General features: G+C 48.4%; 2 protein-coding genes across 6 annotated transcripts in view; both read right to left on the bottom strand.

Moving 5' to 3' along the window:
• Nucleotides 1-6,719, bottom strand: part of COG7 (component of oligomeric golgi complex 7) — an 86,173-nt gene extending 79,454 nt beyond the window's left edge. For 3 of the 4 annotated variants that reach the window (XR_007134926.1, XM_047780312.1, XM_047780314.1), the window contains exons 1-3: nt 6,342-6,718; nt 494-642; nt 77-193 (exon numbers count right to left, since the gene is read on the bottom strand). Coding sequence is in view for 3 of the 4 variants with exons in the window: in XM_047780312.1 (XP_047636268.1) it covers nt 77-193; nt 494-642; nt 6,342-6,510 (435 nt within the window). In the remaining variant the exon portion in view is untranslated. Of the gene's footprint in view, nt 1-76; nt 194-493; nt 643-6,341 lie in introns of all 4 variants that reach the window. The other variant, XM_047780313.1, reaches the window with a different exon arrangement.
• A 6,401-nt stretch (nt 6,720-13,120) lies between these two features.
• Nucleotides 13,121-25,561, bottom strand: part of GGA2 (golgi associated, gamma adaptin ear containing, ARF binding protein 2) — a 37,774-nt gene continuing 25,333 nt past the window's right edge. For both annotated transcript variants that reach the window (XM_047780311.1, XM_047780310.1), the window contains exons 10-17: nt 23,296-23,421; nt 22,105-22,209; nt 21,766-21,794; nt 21,249-21,382; nt 19,016-19,173; nt 16,521-16,690; nt 14,744-14,854; nt 13,121-14,230 (exon numbers count right to left, since the gene is read on the bottom strand). In XM_047780311.1, the coding sequence (XP_047636267.1) occupies nt 14,120-14,230; nt 14,744-14,854; nt 16,521-16,690; nt 19,016-19,173; nt 21,249-21,382; nt 21,766-21,794; nt 22,105-22,209; nt 23,296-23,421 (944 nt within the window). In that variant the 3' untranslated portion in view covers nt 13,121-14,119. The remainder of the gene's footprint in view (nt 14,231-14,743; nt 14,855-16,520; nt 16,691-19,015; nt 19,174-21,248; nt 21,383-21,765; nt 21,795-22,104; nt 22,210-23,295; nt 23,422-25,561) is intronic.

Raw genomic sequence — 25,561 nt, 5'->3', positions numbered from 1 at the left:
AATAACCAAAAAAAAATAAAAAGTAAAAACAGAGAGAGGGAGAAACTTCACAACATCTCCTAACCAAGAAACCTACTTGCGTCTTAAACGTCTCCTCGATGTCAGCACTCAGCGTGCTCCACTTGTCTGCCTCTTGCAGCGATTCCGCAGCGAGCTGCATCCTGGACTTCACCTGGTCAATTTCAACCAACACCTACAAGACAAATGAGGGCTCAGACCCTGGGGAAGTGGTGCTTCCATCCTCTCCACCTTCCACCAGCAACTCAAAACACAAGCTCCGTGGCACACGGCAGCCTCCACGGAGCCTCGGGACCCTGAACAACACGCATCACAGGGCTCAACTGTGGAGGGGTGCAAGGAGCGATGAGAAAGAACCGAACAGAAGAGCAGAGAGAGCCCCACGGGACGACTCTGAGTTAAGGCTGGCCTCCCACCGGGAAAGTGGACGCCCTCCAGCAACAAGTGTCAACCCTGAGGACAGGAGCCAAAATACCTGCATCGACTGTGACGTGTCCTGTTCGAATTTTTTAATGTCCTCCTTGACAAGAATCATTTGTTCTTTCAGAAAAGACGCCTCCTGCTTAAGGGCTTCGACATCTCGGAGCACTTTGGGCATGTTCTGAAGGGCCTGATGGCTTGTTTCTGCGGCAAGAACCCAAGAACCCACGGTGAGCACTGGACCACTCGCTAGAGCACGACATGAATACATCGGGTAAGAGGAAGCAGAGCTCCCTAAGGCACCAGCAGCCACGCAGTTTTCCCGGGGGGGTGAGGGAGGGGTGGTGGGGGGCGAGCTGGCCTCCGCCGGGACCCTGTCCTCCCCAGAGTGACAGTGAGAGCCCTGGGGTTCGACGAGGAGGGACCCATCAACCTGACCCAACAGCAGAGGCCGTCCACCACTGAGTGTAACTGCAACTCCCTTTTTGAGGAAGGAGAACAGAAGAATTTGATGCTGGTGCCAGAAGCCTTATATACAGTCCATCATTTGATGCCCAAGGCAATCATTAGCAGCCACCTCTTTTTTTTTTTTTTTGTCTTTTTGCCATTTCTTGGGCCGCTCCCACAGCATATGGAGGTTCCCAGGCTAGGGGTCCAATCAGAGCTGTAGCCACCAGCCTATGCCAGAGCCACAGAGATGCCAGATCCGAGCCACATCTGCAACCTACACCACAGCTCACAGCCAACACCGGATCCTTAACCCATTGAGCAAGGCCAGGGATTGCAACCTCAAGGTTCCTAGTCGGATTCATTAACCACTGAGCCACGACGGGAACTCCAGCAGCCGCCTCTTACAGACAAGAAAACGAAGGCTCAGAGAGGTTAAGTAACTTGCCCGAGATTTCAGAACTGAAACCAAGCCTTACGTGAAACCAACATCTGCTTTCTGTGGTCTTTTCAAAATGTAGGCCACAGACCACCAGCATCAGCTGGAATGCAGTTAAAAGGTAGGTCCCTGGGCAGCACGGGGTTCAATCCCTAGCCCAGCTCAGGGGGTTAAGGATCTGGCATTGCTGCAACTGTGGCATAGGTCACAGCCACAGCTGGAATGTGATCCCTGGCCTGGGAACTCCTATATGCTAGAATCATTCAGGCCAGGAATAAAACCCATGCCACAGCAGCAACCCAGGCCACAGCAGTGGCGACACCAGATCCTTAACCTGTTGCACCACCAGGAAACACCAAGAGATTCTTATTTAGTAATCCTTGCTGGAGATCAAGTGAGATCAAGGAACCTGTATTTTTTAATAGACATCCCACGTGTAGAATAAAATTTGAAAATCGTGGAGCTCCCACTGTGGCACAATGGGATTGGCAGAGTCTTGGGAGCCCTGGGATGTGAGTTCAATCCCCAGCCCAGCACAGTGGGTTAAAGATCACCGTTGCTGCAGGTGCAGCTTAGTTTGAGACTACAGTTCGGATCCGATTCCTAGCCCTGGAGCTCCAGCTCCATATGCTGCTGGGCAGCCAAAAATGACCAAAAAAAAAAAAAAATTTGAAAAACCTCTGCACCCCATAATGTGTGATCTTCAAATGGGAGGGTTCACAGCATAACCCTCAAACCCTCAGAACAATTCACTGGGGAAATCAACCCACAACATCCAGAGTCTTCTGCTCCACCAGTGCACTGAATGGAACCTTAGCATCTTTGTGTGTGTGTGTGTGTGTGTGTGTGTGTGTGTGTGTGTGTGTGTGTTTAGGGCCACATCTGTGGCATATGGAAGTTCCCAGGCTAGGGGGTGAATCGGACCTACAACTGCCAGCCTACACAACTATAGCAACATCAGATCTGAGTTGCGTCTGCGCCCTACACCACAGCCCACAGCAATGCCGGATCCTTAACCCACTGAGCGAGGCCAGGGATCGAACCTGCATCCTCATAGATACTTAGCATCCAGAAAACACACTTCAGGAACCTGTTCACCCAGCTCTGCCATAAAATAACACTCTGTCTCCAGCACTGACCCGAGGTAAAGTTCTGAGACTAAGAAGACAAAAGCAGAACACACAAAGATTTCTTCAAAGCACGGAGACTTCACTGACTTTTCTTTTTTTTGCTTTTTTTTTTTTTTTGCTTTTTAGGGCCACACCCGCAGCATATGGAAGTTCCCAGGCTAGGGGTCGAATCAGAGCTGCAGCCGCCGGCTTACGTCACAGCCTCAGCAACGCCTGATCTGAGCCCATCTGCAACCTACCTGCAGGTGCGGCAATGCAGGATCCTTAACACACTGAGCAAGGCCAGGGATGGAACCCACATCCTCATGGATACCAGCTGGGCTCTTAACCTGCTAAACCACAATGGGAACTCCAAAGTGAAATGTTTAGGGGTGAAGTGTACTGATTCTGCAACTTATTTGGTTTTCGTTTTGTTTTGTTTTGTTTTTGTCTTTCTGCCATTTCTTGAGCCGCTCCCGGGGCATATGGAGGTTCCCAGGCTAGGAATCAGAGCTGTAGCCGCCGGCCTACACCACAGCCACAGCAACACCAGATCGGAGCCACATCTTCGACCTACACCACAGCTCACGGCAACGCCAGATGCCCAACCCACTCAGCAAGGCCAGGGATCAAACCTGCGACTTCATGGTTCCTAGTCAGATTCACTTCCACTGCACCACAATGGGAACTCCCAAACCCAAACTCTTTAATATGACATTAAAATCCCTGCGTGATCTGGTCCCTGCCAACCTCTCCAATAAGAATGGATCTTGTTGAACAGTTTATCTCTGGACCCTGGAAGAAGTTTGTGCCCAACAAATACTGGTCGCCTGAATGAACAAATCAATCCTCCTATTAGGTGCTCTCAACAGCTTCTGTGCGACCCCTGCAATAACTTCCCTTCACTGCAGACTTGGGCCCTTGCCTCACCTGCCTTAAAAATAAAGCTTTAGGGAGTTCCCATTGTGGCGCAGTGGTTCACGAATCCGACTAGGAACCATGAGGTTGCGGGTTCGGTCCCTGCCCTTGCTCAGTGAGTTAACGATCCGGCGTTGCCCTGAGCTGTGGTGTAGGTTGCAAACGCGGCTCGGATCCTGCGTTGCTGTGGCTCTGGCGTAGGCCGGGGGCTACAGCTCCGATTTGACCCCTAGCCTGGGAACCTCCATATGCCACGGAAGCGGCCCAAAGAAATAGCAAAAAGACAAAAAAAAATAAAGCTTTAGGAGTTCCCATCGTGGCGCAGTGGTTAACGAATCTGACTAGGAACCATGAGGTTGAGGGTTCGATCCCTGCCCTTGCTCAGTGGGTTAAGGATCCGGCGTTGCTGTGAGCCCTGGTGTAGGTCGCAGACGCTGCTCGGATCCTGTGTTGCTGTGGCTCTGGCGTAGGCTGGCAGCTACAGCTCCGATTCGACCCCTAGCCTGGGAAACTCCATATGCCGCAGGAGCGGCCCAAAGAAATGGCAAAAAGACAAAAATAAATAAATAAATAAATAAAGCTTTAGACCTCCGAAGTCTTCTCACTGTGCACGGGATGAAATTCACATCTTTACGATGGCCAAAAAGGCCTTTCATAGTTTGATCCTAAACTTTTTCTCCCTTATGTCCAGCAGAAGTTTCCCCCATAAAACTCCAATCCTCCAGTAATAATAATAATGACTAATACTTATTGATGTTATTCAAGCTCTGTTTGAACTTCCCGCCTTTCTCTGGACTGGCTAGGCTTTTTTATTTTTATTTTTTATTTTTTATTATTTTTATTTTTGCTTTTTTTTGGGGGGGGAACCCCTTGGCATATGGAGGTTCCCAGGCTAAGGGCAGAATCAGATCTGTGGCTGCTGGCCTGTGCCACAGCCACGGCAACACCAGATCTGAGCCGAGTCTGTGACCCGCACCACAGCTCATGGCAATGCCAGAGCCTTAACCCACTGAGCGAGGCCAGGGATTGAACCTGCGTCCTCATGGATACTAGGTCAGGTACATTTCGGCTGAGCCACAATAGGAACTCCCAGGTTTTTTTATATCCACCCACCTCTGAGTGTGCTCCCTCTCCCTTTAAAAGTAGTAGTAATTACGGAGTTCCTGTTGTGGCTCAGTGGTTAACGAATCCTACTAGGAACCATGAGATTGCAGGTTCGATCCCTGACCTTGCTCAGTGGGTTAAGGATCCAGCATTGCCGTGAGCTGTGGTATAGGTTACAGATGCAGCTCAGATCCCACGTTGCTATGGCTGTGGTGGAGGCCAGTGGCTACAGCTCTGATTAGACCTCTAGCCTGGGAACCTCCATATGCCGAAGGTGCGGCCCTAAAAAGAACAAAAGACAAAAGAAAAAAAAAGACCAAAAATAAAAGAGAAATAAATTAAATTAGAATGTGAAAAGCAGGGGTACTTTTGCCATTTTGGCCAGGACACTTCTTCCTTGGGCAGGACTGTCCCAGGCACGGCAGGACATTAAGTATTACTCGGTCATTTCCACTAAAGGTCCAGCACTGTGACATTCACCACCATTGCAACAACTCAAAAATTCCTACCACTTCCAAATATGGGTGGGAGGTCCAGCACTGTGACATTCACCACCATTGCAACAACTCAAAAATTCCTACCACTTCCAAATATGGGTGGGAGGGTGGCATTACCACCCATGTTGAGAACTGTTAGTTAACACACATAACGCACTTAAAACAGTGCCTGACACATACCAAGGATGAGGATATTTGCTATTATTATCAATGCTCTTTGCCCTGTGAAGTCTTCCCTCAAGGCCTATCACAGGGAAAACCCTTTATGATTCTCTCAGAATCATAAGAGGTAATTGCTTCCCTCATCCTGCTCTCACGGCTTCCGGTTCAGCCACACTTCATTGCAATTAAACTGTTCACATATCTTCCCCACAAGGCAGCAAGATCCAGAAAGGTAAATTTTTCATCCCCAGTGCTTATTTCGTGTGTGTGTGTGTGTGTGTGTGTCTTTTTAGGGCAGCACCTGCAGCATATGGAGGTTCACAGGCTAGGGGCTGAATTGGAGCTGTAGCTACCGGCCTACACCACAGCCACACCAGATCCAAGCCACATCTGTGACCTACACCACAGCTCATGGCAATACCGGATCCTCAACCCAGGGAGGCCAGGGATCAAACCTGCAACCTCACGGTTCATAGATTAGTTTTCACTGCACCACGACAGGAACTCCCCTGGTGCTCATTTCTTGACAGGTGAATAGGAGATGCTGTGTAATTACTAAAAGATGCAAAGTACCATAAAGAATCTGCAGTGTTCCCCATCCCCACCTTTTCTTGTTTTTGTTTTCTTCTTTAGGGCCACACCTCCAGCATATGGAAGCTCCCAGGCTAGGGGTTGAATTGGAGCTGTAGCTGCCAGCCTACACCACAGTCACAGCAACACGGGATCCATGTCGGGTCTGCGACCTACCCCACAGCTCATGGCTAAGCCAGATCCCCAACCTACTGAGTGAGGCCAGGGATTGAACCCACATCTTCATGGATACTAGTCAGATTCATTTCCCCTGCCCCACAACGGGAACTCCTCCACCTGTTCTTAAACACTGGACACATCTATAAAACAAAGTTCTATTTATTGGACTAAACGTAAGTTCCCAATTTGGGCCGACGGAGACAAGAGCCAAGCAGAAGGCTGGCTTAAATTCTGAAATTTGACTCTTTTAAGTTTTAAAAGGAAACGTGATAGCACCGCCAGAGGTGGAAAACTAAGAGCCCAAGTCAGCGAGGGTTGCAGACAGACCCCAGAAGGATAAGCAGCGGGACCCCCTAAGGAGAGCGGGAGAACCGCACCAGCGCTCAGGCTTCCTCCACGCGAGGCGCTGACACTTATGCCCGCTACGTGCACCCCCAGGACCCCGGGCCAGTCTGGGAGCTCTGCCTGGCCGCTCACCCTCCACGGCGTGGTTCACTTCTTGGATGAACAGCTGCAGCTTCATCACCAGGGTGGCTGCGTGGCTGTCTGCCTTCCCCGCCGCAGCCTCCTTGGGGCCAGCTCTGAAGGCCGCATTGATCCATTCCTTCACGTCGAAGTCTTCTGCCAGGAACTTGGAGAAGTCCATGGCCGCGCCACCGCGGCCCGGCGTCCAGGCCTGAAGAGCTGGCTCCGGACGGCCAAGAGGCTGCAGAAGCCGGCAGCCCTGAGAGAGTACCTAGGCCGGCCTGAAGGGCTGGAGGCCGGAGTGGACAGCACAGGCAACTGGCCTCTCCACCACCCCTCAGCCGACTCGCTTGCTGAGGTGTACGGCTGGGATTGACCCTCGCTGCGCGCCGTACTTATTCCGGAAGTAGATGGTCGTTACCATAGTGACGCTCGCGTTCCAGGAAGTGCCGAGCGTCCTGCTGCTTCTGGTAATCAAAGTGCCTGTTGAGCACTTAAAATGTGCTTATTATGATTTTTTTTTTTTTTTAGGGTTGCACCCGCGATATATGGAAGTTCCCAGGTTAGGGGTTGAATTGGAGCTACAGCTGCCGGGTACACCACGGTAACACCGGATCCGAGCCAGGTCTGCGACCTGCACCACAGCTCATGGCAACTCCATATCCTTAACCCACTGGAGCAAGGCCATGGATACTAGTTGGATTTGTTTCCACTGCGCGCCACAACGGGAACTCCCATATGTGCTTATTTCAAAGCCATTACTTATATTATATTAGCGCACTTAGTCCTCATAGTTAGATGAATACTATTATTCTCCCCCACTTAAAGAGGAACAACTGAGGCAGTGAAGCGAGTGGGCCACTGTCACATACCTAGAAAGTGATACTGTGGGGATCTGAAGTCAGGCAAGCCTGCTGCTGGAGCCTGAACTCCTTAAGATACTTTACGGCCCTCCCAAAAAGGGCACGAATCTGTAAGACCTGGCATCTGCCCATTGTGCTTCCGGATCCTCTCGTTGCTCTAGCCATGCTGGCCTGAAACACACCACTCTAGAATTCATCAGTCTGCAGTTACTGTTTCCTGCAGCTTAAAGCAATGTGATATCTCAGAAAAGATGGATTCTTTTTTTTTTTTTTTGTCTTTTTGCTATTTTTTGGGCCGCTCCTGCGGCATATGGAGGTTCCCAGGCTAGGGGTCGAATCGGAGCTGTAGCCACTGGCCTACGCCAGAGCCACAGCAACTTGGGATCCGAGCCGCGTCTGAAACCTACACCACAGCTCACGGCAACGCCGGATCGTTTCACCCACTGAGCAAGGGCAGGGACCGAACCCGCAACCTCATGGTTCCTAGTCGGATTGTTAACCACTGCGCCACGACGGGAACTCCCCAGAAAAGATGGATTCTAAAGCAAAGCATGGCGGAAAGATTATCCAGACTTATTATGGCCTGGAGCCCCATCTCTTTTTGACCCAGAGGGGTCTTTCTGCGCATGTGTAGTTGGGATCTCCCTGACCTAGCCCCCCCCCACCCCCCACCAAGGGTGGGAAGTACCTAACCTCTTGGTTTTTTGCCCAAGCAGGGATAAGCCCCTCTTTTGATCCTATCATTACCATTAACAAGTTCGCAAAAAGACAAGTAACAATTATTTGCCTTGTGCCTATTTTTATTTCTATCTTGGAGTATGGATAGGTGGCTGGTTGTAAATGTTTATCCCAGAGCCCACCTCTCTCCTGCCTCAGGAAGTGTAAACTAGAGGCTCTTTGTAAATGTCTATCCTGGAGCCCATCTATCTCCTGCCTCACTAGCTCCCTCCTAGCCTCCCTGGAGCAGTTTTCTCAGGGTTACATGAGACACTGCCTCCCAGACTTTAGTCCTCAGTTTTGTCCACAGGAGGAAACATCTCTCAGCTTTGAGGTTGTGCATGTTTTTTAGTTGACAAGTCCCATCGCAGCCTCAGAAGCCTTAGGTGCCTCTCCAATATGCCCCCTCTCTTTGGAGGGGAATGGGGGCAGGCGTGCAGCACGTGGAACTTCCTGGGACAGAGATCAAACCTGTGCTACAGCAGTGACAATGCCAGAGCCTTAGCCCTTTAGGCCACCAGGGAACTCCAGGGATTAAGAAACAAGACGTAATAGTCAATCTATGAATCATTTACAGGACATAAAATTCACTCATTTCCAGTGCAATTCAATGATTCTTAGTGAAATTAGAAAGGAGTGCTATCTCAAGAACATTTCCATCAGCCAAAAAATTCCTTTCTGCCCATCTGCATTTGATCACTGCTCCCACCACCAGCCCTGGGAAACCCAGAAATCTACTGTCTCTAAAAATCTACCTGGGTCTTTGTTTTCCTTTGGTCAATTTTCTTGTTTTGTCTTTCACACCCGAGCAGATCCAGGGGCCTCCCCGATCTGTGTGCACATCTTTTGGTCAAGATGGATTCTAAATTTTTCTTATATTTAGGTTAAAGATCCACTTTGAATTCATTTTGCGTGTGTGTGTGTGTGTGTGTGTGTGTGTGTGTGTGTATAATGTGAGATAAAGATCTAAGTTCTTTTTTCTTTTTCTTCTTTTTCGTTTTGCAGGTATTCCAGGACAATTTGTTGTGTAGATTTTTCTTTCTCTAACTGCATTGCCTTTAGATATCCATCAAAAAGAAAGCGACAGGGCGTGCCTACTGAGATAATTATGTGGTTTTGTCCTTCATTCATATGATATATTAGTATACAGTAACTGATTTTTGGATGGTAAACCAATTTTGCTTTCCTGGATAAATTACACTTGGGCATGGGCTACAAAATTTTTATGTTACCAGATTGGCTTTGCTAATATTTTGTTGAGATATTTGTATCTACGTTCATGGGGAAAATTGGTCTGTAATATCATTTTGTGACCTTTTTGTAATTTTGCTGTAAGTGTTAATACTGGTCTCATAGAATGATCTGGAAAGTGATCCTTCCTCCCCTATTTTCTGAGTTTGTAAAGGATTGCAATGTCTCTGCTTTAAATATTTAACAATTCAAAGTGAACCCATCCAGCATATTTCTTTGTAGGAAGACTTTTTTTTTTTTTTTTGCTTTCTTAGGGCCATACCCACAGCATATGGAGGTTCCAGGGCTAGGGGCTGAATCAGAGGTACAGCTGCCAGCCTACACCATAGCCACAGCAACGCAGGATCGGAGCCACATCTGCGACCTACACCACAGCTCAAGGCAATGCTGGATTCTGAAGCCACTGATGGAGGCCAGGGATAAAACCCTCATCCGCATGTGTACCAGTCAGATTCATTTCCACTGTGCAACAGGAACTCCCAGGAAAGACTATTTTTTATTTTTATCTTTTTGGCCATGCTCTGGGCATGGAGAAGTGCCCACACTAGCAATCAAACCTGAGCAACAGCAGTGAGCCGAACTGCTGCAGTGACAACAATGGATATTTAACCCACTGCACCACAAGAGAACTCCAAGATTTTAAGTTATTAATTCAACTTGACTTGTTATAGACCTATGAAGATATTATTTCTTCTTAGACTATTTGGTATTTTGGGAATTTCTATAAATTTGTCCATTTCACCTAAGTAGTGAAATTTGTTAACATAAAATTATTCATAATATTCCCTTATGACCTTTTTTTTTTTTTTGCTTTTTAGGGCTGCACCCGCAGCATATGGAGATTCCCAGGCTAGGGGTTCAATCGGAGCTACAGCTGCTGGCCACAGCCACAGTCACAACAACGCAGGATCTGAGCTGCATCTGTGACATACACATGCCTTGGGCATGGCCACAAAAATAGTTTGTTAATTTTATTGAAGAACCAACTTTTGACATTTTTCTTTTTTTTTTTTTTTGGCCATGTTCATGGTATACAGAATTTCCTGGGCCAGGGGTGAAACTCACACCCTGGCAGTGGCCTGAGCCACAAGAGCAACAATGACAGGTCTTTAACCCACTGAGCAAGAGAGGAACTCCTATTTTTTGTTTTCTGTTATTGATTTCTCACTCATCAGTTTCCTTCCTTCTGCTTGTTTTCAGTTTAGTTTGCTCTTCTGTTTATTAGCATATTAAGGTGGAATCTTAACAGTTCTTTTCTAACATAGGAATTTGAAACTGTAAATTTCTCCGTAAGCACTGCTTTAGCTGCATCCCATAAACTCTGATGATTTCATTGTCTTCCAATACATCTGAGTCTTTGATTTGTTTTTTTTTTTTTTTTGGTCTTTTTGCCTTTTCTAGCACCACACCGGAGGCATGTGGAGGTTCCCAGGCTAGGGGTCGAATCGGAGCTATAGCAGCCGGCCTTCACCACAGCCAGAGCCACACCAGATCCGAGACGCATCTGCGACCTACTCCGCAGTTCACGGCAACGCTGGATCCTTAACCCACTGATCGAGGCCAGGGATCGAACCCGCAACCTCATGGTTCCTAATCGAGTTCCTTAACCACTGTGCCACAATGGGATCTCCCTAAGTGTCATTTGTAGACAGATATCTGGACTGCTTTTTAATCCAGCCTGATAATTTCTGACTTTTGATTGGGTGTCTAGATTATTCAGATTTAATACAATTATCGATATAGGTAAATTTGCATTTCACTGTTTTCTATGTCTCCTTTTTAGTCCCTCTTTTCTTCCTTTACTCTCTCCTTTTGCATTAAATCAGTTTTTTTTCCGGTCACACCTGTGGCTTATGGAAGTTCCCAGGCCAGGGATCAAGTCGAAGCTGGAGCTATGAACTTTGCCACAACTGCAGCGATGCTGGATCCTTAACCAGAGCTATGAATGGTTGTTTCTCAGGCTCCAGTCTTCAGTAAATCTGCCAACTAAAACATAATTCTCAACTTTTAGGTTGAGCATTTTTTTCAATCAACACCACAAAATAGTTCTGGACTATTTCTGGCCTTCTGTGGTATTTTTGTTGTTTTTTGGCCATGCCCTGGGGCATGTGGAAGTTCCCGGGCCAAGGATCCATCCTGCATCACAGCTGCAGGCTGCGCCACAGCCGAGGCAATGCCAGATCCTCAACCTGCTGTATGTCCCACAAGGGAACTTCCCTATTCCTGGACTTTTAAATGAGAAAATAAAACGTTGTGTTTCGGGAGTTTGCGTCGTGGCTCAGTGGTTAACAAATCCGACTAGGAACCATAAGGTTGCGGGTTTGATCCCTGGCCTCGCTCAGTGGGTTAAGGATCCTGCGTTGCCATGAGCTATGGTGTGGGTTGCAGATGTGGCTCAGATCCCGCATTGCTATGGCTCTGGCATAGGCCTGCAGCTACAGCTCCAATTGGACTCCTAGCCTGGGAACCTCCACATGCCACGGTAGTGGCCCTAGAAAAGGCAAAAATACAAAAAAATAAAAATTAATTAATTAATTAATTTAAAAAAAAAACACATTGTGTTTCGGTCACTGTATTATTTCCTTACTAGACATGATGCTTGTTGTTTGATTGTATCAGGAAGAAACAGTGAATGAGAGAAAATACCTTTTCTACATCTACTGAGTTCATCAAATAGTCCATGTGTGCTATTAATGTGGCTAAGACATTCCCAGAAGAAGCCTTGCAGTGTATTCTTTCAATATGCCGCTAGCTTTAACGCTAGTAATTTGCATATGCCTTCAAAAACAAGAGACTACATGGAGTTCCCTGGTGGCTCAGCAGGCACAGCCAAAAAAAAAAAAAGCAAAAACAAAAACAGATGGAAAGTTATCTGCTTCAGATTTTGGTGACAGGATTAGGCACTTTAGAATTACACAGCCTTGTTTACAAAATTTACCTGAATGTGTTATAGAAACCGTGTTCATGAGTTGTTTTTTTTTTGTCTTTTTGCGATTTCTTTGGGCCACTCCCGCGGCACATGGAGGTTCCCAGGCTAGGGGTCGAATCGGAACTGTAGCCACCAGCCTACACCAGAGCCACAGCAACGCAGGATCCGAGCCTCGTCTGCAACCTACACCACAGCTCACAGCAACGCCGGATCGTTAACCCACTGAGCAAGGGCAGGGACCGAACCCGCAACCTCATGGTTCCTAATCGGATTCGTTAACCACTGTGCCACGACGGGAACTCCGTGAGTTTCTAATTATATTGTTATAGATTTCTGCCTTTGACTAGATTTAGATGTTTAGTCTCCAATTTCTCTATCCTTGATATTTACTACATCTCAGTATTAATTTGAACCTTGCCAAAATTTTAAATATTTGCTTTTATTTCATGAGGTAAACTTCAAACAGTTATGGGTAAGTAATGCCTGTTCATGAAAGCCAGGCGGACAAGCAGATAGTAACTGAAATAGGAGTCGCAGCTAAGTGGTCTGCAGTACTGGAGTCTCTTCACGTATATTAACTCACTTAAATTCTCAAAACACTCCCGTTACCCATTTTAGGGGAGGAAGCTGAAGAGGATAAGTTCTTGTCTCCGGTCATATGGCCAGAGGCAGAGCTGTGAAGCTAAAGAATGGAATTACAGGACTTCCCGTCGTGGCGCAGTGCTTAACGAATCCGACTAGGAACCATGAGGTTGCGGGTTTGATCCCTGGCCTTGCTCAGTGGATGAAGGATCTGGTGTTGCCATGAGCTGTGGTATAGGTCGCAGACGTGGCTCGGATCCCACATTGCTGTGGCTCTGGTGTAGGCTGGTGGCTACGGCTCCGATGAGACCCCTAGCCTGGGAACCTCCATATGCCACGGGAGCGGCCCTAGAAAAGGCAAGAAGACAAAAAAAAAAAAAAAAAAAGCCTATCATCTCCAAAGGCAACAGGCTTTGTGTCTCCTACCACCCCAAACTCCACAAAGTATATGTGTTACACAGGTATTTATTCAAAGACATTCTGTATTTAGTCACCACTTACATCATTGCTAAACTCTCTTTAGATCTTATTGGCGTCACAGTTCTTCATCGTGGATTGTGAAGTCACAGGCCAGAGCCAGCCCATCAAGGTTTATAATGACCGGCGTGGTGTCACAATCAAAGAGCTCTGGGTCAGTGCTCGTGGAGATGCGGATGGAGATGAGGGTCCCGAGGAAGGCTCCAGACAGGCTGCCCAACCCATGGGATTGCTGGGATCTGGGATCTGGGATCTGCTTGCCCCTCTGCCCTGAGGGTCCACCTGCCCTGGGGGAGTCTAAGGCACAGCGGTGAAGCACATGATTGGCCCACCAGGCGTGGTCCTCTGGTCTAACGGCAGCCCCTCGCCTAGGAAACGGTGGCACGCGCATCCCGTTTAGAAGAGCCTCCCGAACACGTGCAAGCAGCATTCTCTCATGGAAATGGAGACAAGGTCTCTCTTGGAAGAGTATCCTAGAAGACACCCTCTGCCCCAAGACCAACCAGGTCCCTTGTAAGGTCCCTGAGAACAGCAGCCTGGGTGCAACCAAGACTTTCAAAGGCTGACAAGGCACAGAGTGGATGAATGAAAAGATAATAATACATGGAAAACGACAACACCTTTGGCTTCAAAAACCTCCAGTCCCAAGGCCGGGAGAGACTTCGGTGTTCACCAACACACAAAACCAGGCTAGGATCGTGGCGGATGGGGATTAGAAATGCTTAGCATTTCCCACCCTGCCCGCGTCCCAAGCCCTGCGTCCCCTCCCGTCCTCAACTCCCCTGCAACACACACACACACACACACACAAACACACAATTATCTGCAGAATAAGTCAGAGGTCGGCATCCAGAGCCTGACGTCAGGATAGACCGCTTGGCACTTGGCACTAATCGCTGTGATTAGTCCTATCTAGACAGCAACAGGAATGCGGGCCTAAGCTTGCATGACAGGGCCTGTCCTGTGAGAACTTAGGTGGCACCCAAGACGGCCAGATCTGGAAAGTCTTTCACTTCTCCTACTTCACTGAAAGGCTGTCCGCCTTGGTTGAAAGTCAGCTTATACCGTAACCGGATGGGCTCCTGGGCAGAGAGAAAAGATGTTAAATTAGTGGGGACTGACACAGACGCCGGCCCAGAGGAAAAGCCTTTACCCCACCCAGTAGGCACCAAGCAAAAACACACATAACTCCACCCAAGCGAGGGCTTCAAACCACTGAAAGACAGGAATCCCCTGGCCTAGATCCTTGGGCAACAAACAGAAGGGAGGTCACCCTGGGCGGCCTCCCACATTTTTTGCAGTCCTAAGGGGGAGATCAGCTGAGGAAGACAGACTGGCCTCACCCTTTCAGAGGATGCTATGGTAGGAGGGGGAGCGTGTAGCACTCCCTCGGTCCCCAGCTACGACAATCCGGTCACACATCTTTCAGTGGGCCCCAAAGGAAAACAGACTCTAGCAAGGGATCTTCCTCCACCATCCCAGCCAAAGCAGAGCCTTGAGAGCAAGACCTCCACAGACCTCCCTCCACCTACCAAACGGCCTCCCTAGACTTTGGGGGCCCCCATTTTCCTGTTACCATAGATACCAGAACCTACTTTGTGTGGATTGTCCAGCAGCAGCATCTGGGAGATCACAGCTGGAGGCATCAGAGGACTGAAAGCAGGAAGCCTGGAGCTGGATGCTGGCTGCAGTTTCACTCTCATTGACTATCGGGGGAAGAAATCCACAGTGTAACTCACTCCTAAAGACTACAGCTTCAGTGAGGGAGAGCAGATGAACAGGAGAGCCTGGCGTCCACCCCAGCAACTGAGGAAAGGATGCAAAAGACCCTTCCCTCCGTACACAGGATCTGAAACTGTGTGGTCAACGGCTGGCCTCTGAGAGGCAGCATGAAGAGTGAGGGCACATTTTGGTTTGAATTCTAACTCTGCCTCTTACTAGCTGTGCTTTTGGGCAAAACACGTAACCTTTTATTTATTTGTTTATTTGTTTGTTTTGGTCGTTTTAAGGCGGGATCCATGGCATGTGGAGGTTCCCAGGGGTTGAACTGGAGCTGCAGCTGCCAGACCACAGCACAGCCACAGCCATACCAGATCCGAGATGCATCTGTGACCTACACCGCAGCTCATGGCAATATCAGATCCTTAACCCACGGAGTGAGGTCAGGGATGGAACCTGCATCCTCATAGATACTTACTGGTCAGGTTTGCTACCGCTGAGCCACAACGGGGACGCCCCTTGCTGAACCTTGGACTGATCATTTATAAGATAGAGATATGAACAGTACATGCTCTATAGAATGTCCATGGGTGTCAAAAAACACCTAGTTGATTTTCACCTGCCTTGAGTCCTTCCTTTCAGGACATGCCTGTGCCCATTTCTTGTTATTCGGGAACAGGCTGTTAATCTGTGGGGACCTGCTTCCCTTGAAAAGGGGACATAATATCCAACTTGGCCAGAGTACCTCTTATCCCTTAACACAAGTTTCTGGTCCAAGGTATGAAGTAACACCAGCAAGGCCAATCCCAGCCCTTGCTTGGGTAATCAACATGCATGCCCGAGTTCCCGCTGTGGCTCAGTGGAAAAGAATCTGACCAGTACCCATGATGATGCAGGTTCGATCCCCAGCTTCGCTCAGTGGGTTAAGGATCTGGCGTTGCCATGAGCTGTGGTGTAGGTCGCAGACACAGCTCAGATCCCCACTTGGCTGTGGCTCTGGCGTAGGCCAGCGGCTACAGCTCTGATTCAACCCCTAGTCTGGGAATCTCCATATGCTGTGGGTGCACCCCTAAAAAAAATAGCAAAAAAAAAAACCCCACAAAACTTGCATGCCTCGTGCCAGGGGAGTTTCTTCCAGAGATACAAAGGGGCTAAGGACCACGTAACTCAGAGCTGCTGCTAGCCACTTTCCTGCTTTGAGGAGAGACACTGTGAGTGAACAGGCTCCAAAGAGGAAAAGCCAAGTCAAGAGATGGAAAACTGGAGTTCCCGTTGTGGCGAAACAGGTTAAGAACCTGGCACTGCTGCAGCTATGGCGCAGATTGCAGCGCAGCTCGAATTCAATCCCTGGCCCAGGAACTTCCATATGCTTCGAGTATGGTCCCCCCCCCAAAAAAAAGAGAGAGATGGGAAAGTGACAAAGTCTTAAGGAACTGGTTAAGAACCTACCTGAATCCAGCCATATCTGAAGTCAGACATTCAGGAATCCCCAGTTCAATGAGCCAACAAAATTCCCATTTTTATCCTATGCTATTCTGGGTGAAGATTCTGACCCTTACGCTTCATACACAATGTCCCAGCAAAAGACTTTGGTGCCCCAAAACGACAGCCTTTATCGAAACGTTCCAAGGAGCTGGCCAGCAGCCGACTCACCTTGGGCACGGCCACTTGAAACATGATGTCCCAGACGGGCTGGGTGGCGGTGCTCATCATGGTCAGCAGGAGCACCTGCACCTCTGGGTGGCCAGGGGCCCCGGTCTGGGAAAAGTGGAGCAGAATTCTGAATCCATTCCGGTCATACACGATAACAGGAGGCAGGCTGCCTGGTAGAGGAGGACGCAACCGAAGAATTAGCTCCCCTGACAGTCATGCTTAAGACAGATGTGCTCATGGAGTTCCTGTCGTGGCGCAGTGGTTAACAAATCCGACTAGGAACCATGAGGTTGCGGGTTCGATCCCTGGCCTCGAACAGTGGGTTAAGGATCCAGCGTTGCCGTGAGCTGTGGTGTAGGTTGCAGAGCGGCTCGGATCCCTCATTGCTGTGGCTGTGGTGTAGACCCGCAGCTACAGCTCTGATTCAACCCCTAGCCTGGGAACCTCCATATGCCGAGGGAGTGGGGGAGTGGCCCCAGAAAAGGCAAAAAGACAAAAAAAAAAGACAGACGTGCTCCTATCATGGCAGCTCTTGAACATAACCCTTCCTTTCCTCTAGCTGGACTCCTGTGACACTCCAAACTGATCTCTCCCCACCACACAACCCTCCTAAGCACATGAGCAGTCTAAAGAAACATTCTTTTTTGAGCACGAAATGATGGTGGTTAAAATAATGGAGGAATACAAGAGAATATACAGGATATCATAAAGAATGAAATAAAAAGTATTGGAATTCCTGTCGTGGCTCAGTGGTTAACGAATCCGACTAGGACCCATGAGATTGTGGGTTCGATCCCTGGCCTGGCTCAGTGGGTTAAGGATCCAGCGTTGCCGTGAGCCGTGGTGTAGGTCGCAGACTCCGCTTGGATCTGGCGTTGCTGTGGCTCTGGCGTAGGCCGGTGGCTACAGCTCCGATTCAACCCCTAGCCTGGGAACCTCCATATGCCGCGGCTGCGGCCCCTAGAAAAGACAAAAAGACAAAAAAAAAAAAGAAAGAAAGAAAAAGCATCCTTAACCCTACTCAAAAAGAGACATTGAGTCTATATCCTCCTGGTCTCTTTTGTATGGCAACATACACATACACGCCTCTTGTATTTAATCTTAAAACACTGTAAAGACATTTTAGAAATACTAAAGGGACTGTTCTAATTGAGCTAAGAAATGATTCTCAAGTTAATTTTCGGAAAAAAGATACATAAGACTAACCATTAAAAAGGGAGGAGAGGGAGTTCCCATTGCGGCTCCGCAGAAAAGAACCCGACTAGCATCCATGAGGATGCGGGTTCCATCCCTGGCCTCGCTTGGTGGGTTAAAGGATCTGGTGTTGCCTTGAGCTGTGGGGTAGGTCACAGATGCGGCCAGGATCCAGCACTGCTGTGGCCATGGCATAGGCTGGCAGCTATAACTCTGCTTCAACCCCTAGCCCGGGAACTTTCATATGCCACAGGGGCAGCCTAAAAAGAAAAAAAGAAAAAAAAGGAAAGCAAAAAAGGAGGTGGGGGGATAGTAGGGTTATTTGAATTAACAAATACTCAGATATGTACAAACCATAATTCAAGCAAAGCAGGATAAAACACAGCATTCAGAACAGACCCAAATATGAGAATTTTGAAGTATATGCTGTTACACATGTTAGGAGTATATATTTCAAAATCATTGGCTAAGTCAATAAATGGCACTAGCTAAGCATGTGGAATTTTTTACTTTTTAGGTCCACACCCGTGCCACATGGAGGTTCCCAGGGTAGGGGTCGAATTGGAGCTGCAGGTGCTAGCCCGCACCACAGCTCACGGCAACATCGGATCCTGAACCCACTGAGCGAGGCCAGGGATCAAACCCACAACCTCATGGTTCCTAGTCAGATTTGCTTCCACTGTGCCGTAACGGGAACTCCAGGAACAAATTTTTAATGGAGATCCTTATCTCATGCCAAACATCACTTATCAAAATGCATGTTATAAAAAGAGAGCTGAACAATGAAACGGTCAAAGATGAAAAGAACTGAAAACACTCACGAGGTATGGGGGTGAGGTTACGGGAGGAAAAGACAACTTTTCTAAAAGGGAACCTGGTAACCAAGATCCCAAATTTTAAATGTCTACACCCAGCATTTCCACTTTTAAGTATATATCTTAAGGAAATAATCAGAAAAGTTTTAAAAAATGGCTCTTTCTAGAGTTCCTATTGTGGCTCAGAGGAAACCAACCCGACTCGTATCCATGAGGACACAGGTTCAATCCCTGGTCTCCATCACTGAGTTAAGGATCCAGTGTTGCCGTGAGCTGTGGTGTAGGTCCCAGACACAGCTTGGATCCCGCGTTGCTGTGGCTGCGGCGGAGGCCGGCAGCTGCAGCTCTGATTCAACCCCTAACCTGGGAACTTCCATATGCTACAGGGGTATGTGACCTTCAAAAGAAGAAAAAAAGAAAAAAGAAAAAGCTGGGCATCTAATAGAAAATGGAGTGGTGTGGGGGTGGGTTTAAAACTGTACTCACTTGGCTTAACAGACTCCAAAGGGACAAACACGTGAGCCAGAGGTGTATTCTGGGACGATGGGGAAGAAGCCAACGGACCAGCCTCCCAGGACCAACCTGGAGAGGACTTAGTCCCTGGTGGCACTTCGTTGGGGATACTTTTTTGTGGAATATAATTCCTGCAAAGAAATCATAAAGATCAAGACCGGCAAAAATTGTAGAGAATTCCAGGAATCTGTGATCAGGCTTTCCGAAGAACGGGGGGGGAGGGGGGGGCAACTAAATATATATGCAGGTGTCTCTGTGTGTATGTATACACTTTAGGGGTATATGACTTGAGGCAAGTCATATAACCCATGCCTCAGCTTCCTCATTGGTACAATGGGAATAATTTAGTATCTACCCTCTTTGGGTTGCTCTAAGAATTAAATGAGAACGTGCAGGAGAAGCACTGAGCGGAATGTGTGCACAACAATAAGGGACCTGATATATAAGGCTTTCTTTATAAATTTCAGTTGCATAATATACACAATTTTAATATAATGCTAATTTTTAAAGAAAATTTGAAATGTAATAAAGAATACTAAATAGTAAAGATGAAAGCCATACAAAATGGGATAAAGTATAGAATAAATTTCATATTTGTCTCAGCATGTTTTCCATTCCACTTCTCCAGAGGGAGTCACTTCATCTGTTTCTTAAGATCCATGACATAATAATCCATGTGAATATAATTGTGTTTAAATATACGCATTTTATTTTGTAAAACAAAAAACAATAAGGGACCAGATAAACTAATAAATGTTGTGGTTGTCAGGCCGTCTCTGACAAGCAGCTCAGTTTCCTGTATGTGACCGCCAGGGTGATGGAAGCAGGGAAGATGACAGCAAAAAAATCACCCTGACCGTTTCATTCATACTTCATGATTTTGGCCGTTTGGAATACAAATCAAATACATTTTTGGAAAACTGAAGTCCAGACAGAAGCCATCCACCCAAATGAGACTAATGACTGGCCCCATGTCAAGCAGTTAGAAAGAGTAAAAGTTAGAAGAGAATCCCCTATGAGTACACGCTAGAAGGACTTCCCTGCTCACAGCCATTTCCACCCGAGCCCTATGGTCTCCACCAGGGACACAGGCTGCCAGGCCATGTGAGGGAAGCCAAAATGCTCCAGCCTTGCCAGAGGCAAAGGGACAAGATACATAAAAATGGAGAGTTCCCACTGTGCCTCAGCAGTAATGAACCTGACTACCATCCATGAGGATGTGGGTTCGATCCCTGGCCTTGCTCAGTGGGTTAAGGATCCGGTGTCGCCGTGAGCTGTGGTATAGGTCACAGATGTGGCTCAGATCCCGCGTTGCTGTGGCTGTGGCGTAGACGGCGGCTATAGCTCCAATTCGACCCCTAGCCTGGGAACCTCCACATGCCGTGGGAGTGGCTCTAGAAAAGGCAAAAAGACAAAAAAAAAAAAGTATATGAATTATTGTACAACTATTAGAATGAGGCAAATTTATATAAAGTGATATGAAAATGTATCAAAGACACGTGACAATAAAAAACCCACACTGGAGTAGCGTTTATAAATTATAATCTCATTTGTATAAAAATAAGCCACAGTAACACATTACCGCATGTGTAGAAAAAAAGCAAAGAAGGAGAGTTCCCATCGTGGAGCAGTGGGAATGAATCCGACTAGGAACCATGAGGTTGCAGGTTCAATCCCTGGCCTTGCTCAGTGGGTTAAGGATCTGGTGTTGCCGGGAGCTGTGGTGTAGGCCAGCAGCTGTAGCTCCGATTCGACCCCTAGCCTGGGAACCTCCATGTGCTGCTGGTGCACCCTTAAATAGATAAAAAAAAGAAAGAAAAAAAGCAAAGAAGGAACATTCAACCTTGTCTTTAGTGAGTGATATCTGGGACTTTCTATAGTGTCTATTTCTCTAGTGATCAAATGCTGCTTAACTTCGAATTACACTGCAGTCAGGAAAACAAAAAACCAACCCCCAAAACCAAAAACATCATTGCCATCTACTGCTGTTACTCTGCATGCCCCTTTGCGGAGGTCCTGGCCAAAGCGTCCATTCTCTGGACTCCGGATCGGGAGGCAGAGGAGAGGCACCTATTGAACTTGAGGAGGAAGGAAGCAGCCCCTTCCAGGAAAGCGGCGGGCCTGGGCCCTCCCACGTGGGCTATCCTGCAGGGAGCGCCAACTGTACCGATAAACCACGCTTCCACTCCTTGCCCGAGGGACTCACAGAGGACCCGGAGACGGCTGTGGGGAGAGGAGATCCAGCAGGTTCCTTTCTGCAGAAGGGCTTGGAACAGCACCACCTGGCGGTGCACTGGCGGTGGGGGTCTTCTCTTCCTGACAGCAGTGCTGCCCGGCAGCCTGTGAAATCAGCAATAGGTCAAGGAAGGCCTATGAATGATGTGAGCCATGGTGACACCATAGTGGAACGATCCTGACCCCAAAGCCACGGCAGCCCAGGCTCACCACATCCCCTGGGGCAGGAGGAGAAAGGGCAAGAGAACAGGGCTCCTGAGCAGACCTTTAGGAAGCAGGAGCCTGGATACAACCGAGGGGGCCGGGGTGGCAAAGAGCAGAAAGATGTCTCCTTCCACGGGTTCTAGCCACACAGCACAAGGGAGGGAGAGGCCGGCCCCCCGCGTCCGCACTGGAGTCCCCCTGCCTCCCCCTGGTAGCGCTGCCCTCCCAAGGTAGGGGTGAGGGGCGTCCCCTCTCCTCTCTCGCCCCCAGAAGAGCTTCCTTACCTTGTTGGTTACTGGGGCATCACTGATTCCTGTGAAGGAAGGGACAGAGTGAGATGCTCACCACTAACTCCTCCTGATACCCTGATACCCAGGAGAACGATCCCTTGCCCCCCTTTCAAGAATGTTGAGAAAGTCTGGACAAAAAAACAAATCACCCAGGGTCGTTCAACGCATCCATGGCAGACGTGAGCCTAAGTGCAAGGAGGACGCCTCTGAACTTCCTGCTCTGCCCAATTCCTTCTACGAAGAGGCATCCTCTCCCTGGGGGGGAATCAGCTGCTCTCCCCCCCGAGAGTCAGGACCATTCAGTGCCTGCTCCCCCCAAAACAGCCCCCTCACCTAAGGCTGCCAGGTCCTGGTGCAGTAAAGACGGTGCGACGACCCCACCCTGGGCAGACCCACTGTCCCCCTCCAGGTCAATCAGGGGACAGTTCTTCGTGCAGCCTGTTGGATTCGGAAAGATGAGAGATCAGACAATTAGCAAAATGAGGCAGTCAGAAAAAGAGCAAAGTCTCCACTTACAGGCTATCAGCTTCCCTCAGGCCTCCTCCCAAGCAAAAAATGTCACCCCACCCCACCCTCAGCACACCCCAGAAGCACCTTCCCCTCAGCTGATTGGCCTTACAGCCTGGAGTGGCGTCTGAAATACAGAGTAGCCAGAGGAACTGCCTCCCCCACTCCCCCCAACCCCAGCAATCACAGGATCCGGGGCCGGTCCATTCAGCCTGGACAGTGGCAGAGCTGACTGCTCCAGCTCAGAGGCTTTTTGAGGTTCCGACCACAGCTCATATCGGTATCACCTCAAGTGCTTGATAAAAATGCAATTAGTGGGAGTTCCCGTCGCAGCTCAGTGATTAACGAATTCAACTAGGAACCAAGAGGTTGCGGGTTCGATTCCTGGCCTGGATCGGTGGGTTAAGGATCCAGCATTGCCATGAGCTGTGGTGTGGGTCACAGACTCAGCTTGGATCCTGAGTTGCTGTGGCTGTGGTGTAGGCCGGCAGCTACAGCTCCGATTCGACCCCTAGCCTGGGAACCTCCATGTGCTGCAGGAGTGGCCCTAGAAAAGGCAAAAAGACAAAAAAAAAAAAAAGCAATGAGTCTTGATTCAGAAGGTCTAAGAATTCAGCTCCAATTAGTGTGAATTCAGAAGGTCCAAGAGTCTGCACTTTAACCAATAATCCAGGTGATTCTGATTTAGCCAGCCTGGCCCTAGGAACCAACCACTGGCGATCATTTTCTCTCGTGTCTACCTCCTGTAAGGAAGCACTCCTGAGAGGAGGAATCCAAACTTGGGCACAGCATAGCCGCCTGCTTCTGTTCATAGCCAAAGCTGGGGTGCAGCCTGGCAGTCAGTGCATGCTGGCGCATGGGGCAGAGGCTGGCTACATTAAAACCACAGGAAACAGAGAAAAGGGCACGTTCTCTCTCTTCTACACCATAAGCCAGAAGGTTCTGAAAATCCACTGCTTTCCTGGGATCTGCAGGCTGCCCCAGGGCAGGGGGCGGGGCGGGGCTCTCTGCATGCACCTCTGGAGACAGGTGTGTCTTCCACAGAGCTGACCGCGGTGCTCCCAAAGGTGACACGGCCCTCCACCACCTGTTTGTACAGCAGGACTCCCTGGGTGAGGAGGTCATTTGCCTGGAGAATCTCCGCTGCAGAATGAGAAGAAAAAACAGAACCCCCTGGTGTAGCCCCCCATCTCCGTCTCTTTAAAGTCATTCTACAAAACAGCTCTACCAGGTTCAGATCATCCATGCCTCAGATCATGACATCAGGCCCTCAGCAGACCCAGTCACTCCATCCCTGGACTCCAACACTTTCTTCTTGGGATGTAGGGGGAACCAAACTTCCGCACTTTCTTTTCTTTTTTTTTGTCTTTCTGTCTTTTCAGGGCCACACCCGCAGCATATGGAGGTTCCCAGGCGAGGGGTCTAATCAGAGCTGTATCCGCCAGCCGATGTCACAGCCACAGCAGCGCCAGATCTGAGCCGCGTCTGCAACCTACACCACAGCTCACGGCAACACCGGATCCTTAACCCACTGAGCGAGGCCAGGGATAGAACCCACATCCTCATGGATGCCAGTCAGGTTTGTTAATCGATGAGCCACGACGGGAACTCTGAAACTTCCTCGCTCTCTTTGTTATATGATGGCCAACATTTGAACTACGGCTCTGTCAATTGAGAAACTAAAACCATTTAATTTACAATTAAACTTAGGAGTTCCCAGGTGGCTCAGAGGGCTAAAGATCCGGCGTTGTCACTGCTGTGGCTCGGGTCACTGCTGTCCCCTGCAGGTTTGATCCCTGGCTTAGAAACTTCCACATGCTGTGGGCATGGCCAAAAAATAAATAAACAAACCAAAAACTTAAAGCTATCTTGTCAATGTGGAGGCAAGTACTAAAAGGCATTTTTTGGTACTTCATTCAGTTTATTAGAAAGCTTTACGTGTGGAGGGAACGACTTGGTACCCAATCTACTTTTTCATCAATAAATTTCATAAAATATAAAATAAAAGTATTCCTTTTTTTTTTTTTTTTTTGGCCACATCCTCGGCAAGACGTTCCCAGGCCAGGGATTGGACCTGTTCCACAGCAGCACACTGAGGCACAGCAGGGACACCACCAGATCCTTAACCCGCTGAGCCATGAGAGAACTCCGAGATAAGTGTTCCTGATGAGAATTTGCCATCCAAATCAAAACATCCTGTAGGTATAAAACCTCAGTGGATTTAAAAAATGTCAAGAGTATCTCATGGTCTGGTTCACTTGCAAAAAAAACTCTCTCCCAGGAGAGGGGCTATGTATAACTCTGAGGTCAGTGCTAGAAGAGGCCTCCAAGAGCAACCAGCCATTCACTTTCTGCCAATTTTTAAACCGGATAGATGGTGCAAACTAATGTAAGGTTGAATTCACCTGGCAAAATGTTTTATTTGGCATGAGCTTAAAAACTTAAATTTCAGGAGTTCCCATCGTGGCGCAGTGGTTAACGAATCCGACTAGGAACCATGAGGTTGCGGGTTCAATCCGTGGCCTCGTTCAGTGGGTTAAGGATCCGGCGTTGCCGTGAGCTGTGGTGTAGGTTGCAGATGCGGCTCGGATCCCGTGTTGCTCTGGCTCCGGCGTAGGCCAGCGGCTAGAGCTCCGAATGGACCCCTAGCCTGGGAACCTCCATATGCTGTGGGAATCGGCCCTGGAAAAGGCAAAAAGACAAAAACAAAAACAAAAAAAACAAAACTTAAATTTCATTACCTTTGACCTCATTGCAACCAGAGAAAATAATAGGTTTAGACAATAATTGCGTCACACACACAAAAAGGAAACCAGATACCACTGAGCCTAACACCACCTATGAAGTGTTTTTGCTCCCCTACACCCCCTGTCCTCCGCCATGGAACTGAAATCTGTACAAGCCTCCTGATCCTGTTTGTAAAAAATCAGGAATTTCAGATACATCAGGAACAGAGAAACATTAAATACCATGAGACATGCCATCGGAAAATTAAGACCATTGAAGATGTGACTCGGATCCTGCGTTGCTGTGGCTGCCGCGTAGGCCGGTGGCTACAGCTCTGATTGGACCCCCAGCCTGGGAACCTCCGTGTGCCACAGGTGCGGCCCTAAAAAAAAAAAAAAAAAAAAAAAAAAACAAAAAAAGAAAATTGAGAACAAGAGAAACTCTTACAAGAACATGTTTTTCCCAGGGGCGTGGCACAGGGGGCGGGGCATCCATTTAAAGCCACTTAAATATGGAGTTCCCACTGTGGCAGGGCAGAAACGAATCCGACTAGGAA

This window comes from Phacochoerus africanus, chromosome 5 (genome assembly GCF_016906955.1).
Source record: "Phacochoerus africanus isolate WHEZ1 chromosome 5, ROS_Pafr_v1, whole genome shotgun sequence".
In the NCBI taxonomy this organism is placed as follows: domain Eukaryota; kingdom Metazoa; phylum Chordata; class Mammalia; order Artiodactyla; family Suidae; genus Phacochoerus; species Phacochoerus africanus.
This window is presented reverse-complemented; position numbering and strand designations above follow the sequence as displayed.